The 7,642-nt window shown below is 39.8% G+C and overlaps 1 protein-coding gene across 3 annotated transcripts; it reads right to left on the bottom strand.

Moving 5' to 3' along the window:
• Positions 1 to 2,652: 2,652 nt before the first annotated feature.
• Positions 2,653 to 7,642, bottom strand: LOC116168645 (protein patched homolog 3-like). Of its 3 annotated transcripts, none has more exons than XM_031484579.1 (14): positions 6,345 to 7,642; positions 6,052 to 6,298; positions 5,524 to 5,597; positions 5,236 to 5,475; positions 5,020 to 5,191; positions 4,745 to 4,969; positions 4,570 to 4,699; positions 4,354 to 4,517; positions 4,057 to 4,305; positions 3,692 to 4,007; positions 3,506 to 3,648; positions 3,300 to 3,461; positions 2,855 to 3,250; positions 2,653 to 2,802 (listed from the first exon to the last, which is right to left on the bottom strand). In XM_031484579.1, exons 1-14 carry the CDS (start codon positions 6,428 to 6,430, stop codon positions 2,674 to 2,676), a joined length of 2,733 nt encoding a protein of 910 aa, XP_031340439.1. In that variant the 5' UTR covers positions 6,431 to 7,642; the 3' UTR covers positions 2,653 to 2,673. The 3 variants fall into 3 exon arrangements, with proteins under 3 accessions (XP_031340439.1, XP_031340440.1, XP_031340441.1); XM_031484580.1 differs by having other exon boundaries at positions 6,052 to 6,293; positions 6,345 to 7,640; XM_031484581.1 differs by lacking the exon at positions 2,653 to 2,802 and having other exon boundaries at positions 3,094 to 3,243; positions 6,345 to 7,641.

Here is a 7,642-nt window from a genome sequence, read left to right as displayed (position 1 = left end):
AATGCTGGAGCAGTAGTCTTCCCTCTCAGCACCCTAACTCCTTGCCTTCCGTTCCCATCCTTAACTTTACCCTTCCTTACATTCCCGGTCTCTGGCTGAAGAGGGTCAGGAAACACTGCCCGCCTCCGCTATCCCTCGGGGTGTCGGAGGAATGAACACGTTGGCCTTTTCCTTAAAAAAAAAAAAGTACTGGTGCTTGGTGCGTGTGCTGGTGTTGATGGTGCGTGTTGGTGTTCCAACATAGCAGAGGTATATACATTGCATATAAGATGCACATTCTATGTGGGTTTTTGTATATCCATGGAACATGAAAAATATGTCGACAACATCCAATTGTACGCTCTGGCCGCCAACACTTCATTTATTCCTTGAGCTAAGACGCTAAGAGAATTCTGTCGTCAAAGTGACATGCCCAAATTCGACAGAAAGAAAAATTTTCCTTGATAATCGGTAGAGATTTTTGCCCAACAAAAGGTGGCGTAGTTTTTAATATGTTGTTATAACGTCTGGCCCTGGAAACAAAAACCATGTTTTCGACCTGGGGGGAGAACCGCTCGCTTCGCCATCTTGGATGAAAAGTGAAAAAAACGGTTTTTTCAAAATAATTCCGTAGCGGTTTTGTTAGTGCATTTTTACAAAGTTATTTGTTGTACCTATCGAGGCCGAGTAGTTAGGGGCGACGCTACAAGATGTGAGGTCGGCGACATCTGGGCGCCATTCCCGAGTGTGTTATACTAACCTGGGATTCCGCAGTTTTTCTCCGACTGTTTTCAAATAGGTGTCGTCGGAAAGATCTTGTCAACGCTCATAACTCCTTCGTGGCGGAATTTTGTTGTTTCTCCCTAGGGACGAAATTAACCACCTTTTGCACGGCGCGCTTCGAGAGGTAGTCGACTTTGGGTGCCCAACAGATTTTCAGATCTCGAATCGTGGTCCCTCTTTCTGGTGTCGCCAATAGAAGCTGGAGTTACGAACAGTACCCAAAAATGGATTACTATTTTGTGCCGGGTTTTTAGCGAAATCCACCAAAATGCGAATTGCGAGTGAACGAGATGTAGGAACTGTGTACCGACAAAGAGAATGCGGTAGCTTTTTCCAAGATCTTATTGATGGTGGAGTAAACACTGGCCAATAAAACACTGATCTGCCACACAAAAATGCGCTGAAATCCCTTCGATCTCACACGAGCACTTTGATAATTTTTTAATATGTTGTTAAGGTCTGGGCCTGGAAACAAAAACGGTTTTCGACCTTGGAGGAAGGACCGCTCGCTCCGCCATCTTGGATGAAGTGAAAAAAATCGATTTTTTCAAAATAATTCCGCAGCAGTTTTTTTTTGTAAGAAACTTCTTTTTGTACTTCTATGTTTCGAGTTACAGCGGCGGAAATATGAACATTTTTCCTCAATTTTTATGATTTTTAACGCATTTTTGCAAATTTATTTGTCAAAAGGTATAGCTTTTAATTTCACTTTAGCAGGCTGGTCGGCTGGCGGCTGGCAGGAAATGCGAATCTATATGATGTGGAATCGGCAACATCTGGGCGTCATCGCCGAGCGTGTTATACAAACCTGGGGATTTTTTTCTATCTTTGTGTTTTGGTCCAATCGGGGTTTACAGTATAGTTGAATTCCGCAGTTCTAATTTAATAAGCGTGTATCTGAAACCATAAAACATTTTTTTTGACAGTAAAAGTCGAGGTAAAAGTTTATTTAAAAATAGAGGCTGATTAGCAAAAAAAATAATGAACATGTGCGGTTTTAAAGGTTTATTCAAAACGATATGATTGTGGCGGGCTCTGTGACGTAATAAGCCCGACCAATCAGCTCCTAGAACCATTCAGATGACATAACGACTTGGCAATATTGCAGGAGAATGGCATTTATAACTTTCGTCATCTGTCATAGGCACTTGTCACTTTCGTGCTAGATGCAGACATCCCTCTCAAAACGTGACAAACGTCAGACCCTCGCGTAAGGTTGCCAGCTCACTTCTACGTGATTGGTTGTAGGTTTGTGACGTATTTAGTCTGAAGCGTTTCAAATTCGGACTAAAAACCACAGCTTTTCAATAATTTATTTTGGGTTTATTTTACTCGCAAATAAAAATTGAGGACACACGGGTCTTTTTATTTTTAAAGTACTTTGTGGATGAGAAATAAAAAATAAAGGCGGGATGACCCCATTGTTTTCAAATTTGTGTCGTCGAAAAGATCTTGTAAATGCGCACAACTCCTGCGTGGCGGAATTGTGTTTTTTCCCTAGGGGCGAAATTAACCACCTTTTGCAAGGCGCGAGTCTTCGAGGGGTAGTGGACTTTGGGCGCCCAAGAGTTTCTTTAGAGCTCTAATTGCGGTCTCTCTTTCTTGCGTCACCTATATCGAAATCTACCAAAATGCGAATTGCGGGTGAACGGGACATCGGAAGCGAGTGCCGACAAAGGCAATATGGTAACCCGCCGACGAGATCTTTCTGATGGTGGAGTCAAAACTTCAAATTGGAATTGCGAGTGAACAGAACGTCAGAAGTGGTTACTGACAAAGGGAAAGTGGTTGCCCCCGATAAGATCTTACTAAATAATGGTGGAGTCAAAACTTTAAACGCGGATTGCGAGCGAGCGGGACGTCTGAAGTGGGTAATAAATACGTCACAAAACGAAGTAAAAATAACTTTATTTATATCACATCATTTGATTGAGAAATAAGTTTATGTGCAAAATAAGGCTTTGGACCAACGAAGCTTAATATCACAGGCAGTAATACAACACCATGAAACATACCAAATAAGACCACCAAAGAAAAAATCTGCAATAACAGAAATGTTAATAACTAATAGGTAATAGGTATAAGAACCAACCTTAAAGAATACTTGAAAGGTATACGCTTGCGAAAATGATAACATTGATACACCAATGAACGTTGAGAATGCCCCATATAAGACGGCAGAACCAATCGACACTACTGTCCGTAGTGAGCGCTCTTCTAGAGATCCTTCTTGTATCGTGAGGAAGGTATGGCCAATGTGACTGGCATAATCCACACATAATCCAATTGCTAACTCCAACGCAATGCACGAGACCATATCCAATGTAATCCCCCAACGTTGCATAAATCCGCACACGTTAACCATGGTTAACAGTACACAAATAAAAATCCAGAAGCAAATTTGCAAATTGGCCACCAGAACAACTGTACATATCATCACGCACAACAACGCCAGTTGTAAATTTCTCAGTACTTCCACGTCTATTAACTGCAATAGTTTTAGCATTTATTGACACCTCTGTAACGCAGTTGCTTACTTCATCAGTGACCCAAGTCGCAAAGATCTTCGACCACACCGTTGCAAACCGATCACCAGACGTAAAATTATTATTCTTCGCAATTTCCGTCGCCCTATGCATCGCTGGCAAATACTGCTTTGATCCATCAAAATGACGCAGTCTAAAGTTAACGCTAGACATCTACAAAGAAAAATGTAACGGTAACAAACGAATAATTCACTTACAGTAATACTGGTTGTGGGTATACCACACTCGAGATCGTGAGTAAATCTAAAATTTGCCTGAAACCTTGCCCCATTAGGACTGAACAGGAATTTTGATAAAAATAAGTTGAACTCACTGTTGCTAAGAGTTTCTTTGAACATATCTAAAATATCTGCATTAAATAAAGATTAATTCAAATGGGGTACCTTTTTTGAAGTTCGTCTTTACATAGTCTCGAAATGGGTCTACCCAAGATTGAAGATTTTCGATAATATCAGGGCTGTCTTCCAGTGATCGCACTATGTTTCTGATGTTGTGGATTTCGCTGCTATAGTTCAACGAACCGAAGTACACCCCCGCTTCGTGTCCGGCCGTGGGGTAGTGCTCGATCCGTTTCTTCAGGTACGTATGTAAGTGAGTCGATTGAGGTATGAACCATTGGGGATCGAATCGTTGTTCTAGTTTTATTGTACTTTCGATGCTGAAGCCTAGGTATATTACTGTTGTTAGTATTACAATGATCTACAAATTGGGAGGTTGAGAAGGCGACCATGGTATAGTGTTGCCTTACCTTTCCAGGGAGAGTAAATATGATTTTTGAGTAAATGAATCTGAATACACTGTTGGATATTTTGCGCTGACTGCACTCGTTTTTTACATGGTTTTTGTGTGTGTAACAGAATAACGCCCCGTTGCGGTTGGCATATATTCGCTTTTGATCCAGGGTAAAGCAGGCAATGAAGAATGTTATCACAAACACGAATGTCATAAAGACTCCAGCTGCCGCGAAGAGACAGTACGATTGTAAGCTTGGTAAAATCTACGAAGGACAGCTGTTAATTATCTGTAACGGTCATTGGCTACTAACAGTGGATGAACCGATTAAAAATGCCATAACGTCTGTAAGTGTTGTGACTGTTATCGACACCCCCGCATGCTTTAACATGTAACCGATTCGCTGTTCTAATGAGAGTTTCGACTCGGATACCAATTCCTCCCAGCAGGCTGTTATCACAAACATATCATCCACTCCTATCGTAAACAAAGGTTAACTGTGTCAAGACTTGGAGTACCTAAATCATACCCAACCCCATCAAAAGGAATGGCAACGAAGTATGTACAGGACCATAGGAGATACCCACAAGTGAGCAGAAGCCACAACCTACAATGAAGGCCATTCCAACGGATAGCAAACCCATATATCCTAACACAAACTGAAAGACACATTATTATAGCAACATAAACCGGAATGATTTTACCCTCGCTTCCACGCAGTTAAACTTTGATATCACAAATTGCACGTAAAAAATCATAATCCCCACTCCAATGACTAAGATGTCCATGTCTTGAAACATGGATTGCGCCGTCAGATCGCCAAAGCTTCTCGCAGCCGAATAGTAAATTCCGAGATCGGTTCCATTTTTCGTAATGTCTTCAAGCAGCGCGTTAAAGCCGTTCTCCCATTCTAGCGTGCCCAAAGAGGCCTAAAGTACTAAAGGCTAGAATTAAAGAAACGGCTTGGTTGGAGATTTACCCAGTCAGCTGTACCTGCCATGTTACCCGCCTGGTCCATGTCGACAGCCGAAAAGTTAACGTAGGCCATATACAAGGTGTGCAAACTAGTTGCGGACACAATATGCCCGGTTTCATTCCGCACAATCCCTCCTAGTAAATCCTCGTAATTTTTCAAATTACCTAAAATGGGACTGAGGATGGTGGTTGGACTGAGACATTCCATTTGCAAACTCACTCTATTTTATATTTATCAATTTTATCCAGTATGTCCTGTTTTGTCAGCTTATTTAACTTTCTTTCATCAAAATTCCAAAGTTGCAAAAGGTTCCGTTCAAAGCATACGTTGTCGAAACTTTCCAGCAGTTTGCAGTAGGTCGAGGTGCTTAGGTAGACGCTTGGATCAAAAATTTCCATGGTTCCGTTCTTGGATTTGGATGTATATAGAAACTCTAAACTGGAATCCACCTCTGGAATTCTGCAAAGGATTGCACATTATTTACATTTCAACGCGCAGATATATTACTTGAAGCAGATGTCTTCCCATGTAACTCCATCAGAGGTTACAATTGATTTGATTTTTCGGTCCACCCCTAGTATCTGAAATTAGATCGTTCTTTATTTGCTGCGGAATTGTATGTTCCTCGTCTAACTCGAGAACGAAACGAGATAGCGATGCCAAACCTTCGCCAATCGATTTCTACTAGTTCAAGGATCAGTGCTATTGAATATGAGCCGAACTAAAAGTTTGGTTTTCGAATACGAGCTGAAAATCGTATACGATTCTTCGTATCTTGCTGCTTTCAATCACGTCTATCGTCAGATACATAAAAACATGGTAAAGGCGTGTAATTTTACTTATAATAACCTAGGAGATAAAACGTGTGTACATGAACGTAAATTAGCGACCTTCCATTTTTTTAAGTTGTGTTTTATCTTGTTTTATTCTAAATGGACCCATTAACTATATCATTACAGGTGCGGTCAAAGGTAATTAGATTCGATTAATGTTAGGTAAGCATGACCGTGAATCTATTTTATAAGAACATCTCACCTCCTTTAAAACCTCGGGGGTTAAAACATCAGGTGCCTCAAAAAGCACACTTTCCAATCGAAACCCATTTTGAAATTTGCTCATTAACCAGTTAGTATCATGGTAAAAGTCTGACTGTGCTGGCACCCACAATTTCATTGGATTCTTCTCCTGATGAAATCGAAAAAATCCAAAAGCGGATAGTATAACAATCAGCCAACAAATACCAATTGTAGTCCATGGTCTTGATGCTACTTTGAATCCTAAACTGGTATAAGAACAATAAAACAATGCAAGACTAACAAATCGCTCACTTGTAAAAGAAGTACTCGGTAAATGTCACGATGCTGTATGAGAACTTGTCGTACCACTTCACATTGGTCGGTATCTTTTCCGACATGGTTAATTAAGGACTAGTTGAACGTATGTATGTGTGGTTTCATGCTGAATGCTTCAACAGAACTAACAACATAGGTAGAGAGGTTTCGTCATGATGTTAACTTTGATCCATGGCGGTATGCTGAGTCATAGTCTCTTGTTTAATTTTTTATTGATCAAATTATATGGGTCGTAAATTAATCCTGAATTATCGTTAAAAGTACAAAGGTGAGTTAAGTGTTGTTTTAGGTCTAGAGACAAAAAATTCGAGCTACTGATGGCGTTGAAGGACAACTAGTAGTTTTAAGCGTCACGTTCTTTTAGATAGGTGCAAAAATGAATAAATTGCATTTTGAAATTAATCAACCTTGAAAGAATTCCTGTTTAAATTTGGAAAAATTACAATTGATTAGGTAGGTATAATTAATTATTTAAAAATTCACGTACGAACCTGGACGGAAGCAGACTATTACGTTCGTAATTACCTACACCACGATTACGCAGTAGGTAGAGTGATTGAACTTTGCTATCATTCGAAAGAATTAAAAACAATATGTAGATTAGATTTCATTAAGGAAATCTACGCGTAATCACCACCAATGGAGATAGTGGCAAGTTAGTGTTACTTGCACTGTTTTAAATTCCATGCATTTTACCGCGATTTGGTCTTATGGGCCTTAATTTTTGCCAAAATCGTCTGAATTTTTACATAATATGTCTCATATTGCATGGTACAAAGTGAGCGCTTTCGACACTTAATCGAAATTGGTATTTTGGCCATGTGCAACAATGAATGAAATTACGACTCGCGAAAGCCGATCACAAATTTTGAAAAACACGTATTGGGTTCAAACGATTTTTCTTGTGTGTTCGTTGTCACATTGCTCCTTGTTACTTTACCTCGAAATGTTGTCAATAAAATTCGTATTTTTGAAGTGGGGGAGCATTTCTTAAAATATTTCGTACTTTTAAAATTAGAAAGGGCTGAATTTAGACTCTTCTTACACATGCTTAAGCATAAAAAGGATCCGTAAGTGTCTTATAATTTTCGGCCCATTTTGTGCTAATTTATCCTGCTAATTTAATATGTTGTGCCCATCTCAACAATGAGTAGGTAACTTTTCTGAATTCTGATGACACTTCAACATCACGCGGTAGTATTCTGGAAGATGTTTTATATGACTTTAAATCGTTTTGCTAATAACAGGGAATTTTTTGAATGTAATAAATCCCC

The sequence above is a fragment of the Photinus pyralis genome, unplaced genomic scaffold, assembly GCF_008802855.1.
Source record: "Photinus pyralis isolate 1611_PpyrPB1 unplaced genomic scaffold, Ppyr1.3 Ppyr1.4_LG4, whole genome shotgun sequence".
NCBI lineage: Eukaryota > Metazoa > Arthropoda > Insecta > Coleoptera > Lampyridae > Photinus > Photinus pyralis.
The sequence above is the reverse complement of the archived record's forward strand: the minus strand, read 5'-3'. Positions and strand labels throughout refer to the sequence as shown.

Excerpts from the sequence above, each read along its gene's own strand:
- LOC116168645 (XM_031484579.1), bottom strand. The coding sequence starts at position 6,430 with ATGTCGGAAAAGATACCGACCAATGTGAAGTGGTACGACAAGTTCTCA. Across the intron at positions 4,970-5,019 it reads TGGCAGGTACAGCTGACTGG|GCCTCTTTGGGCACGCTAGA; the intron begins GTAAATCTCCAA and ends TTAGTACTTTAG. Across the intron at positions 4,518-4,569 it reads ATTCCTTTTGATGGGGTTGG|GAGTGGATGATATGTTTGTG; the intron begins GTATGATTTAGG and ends TGTTTACGATAG.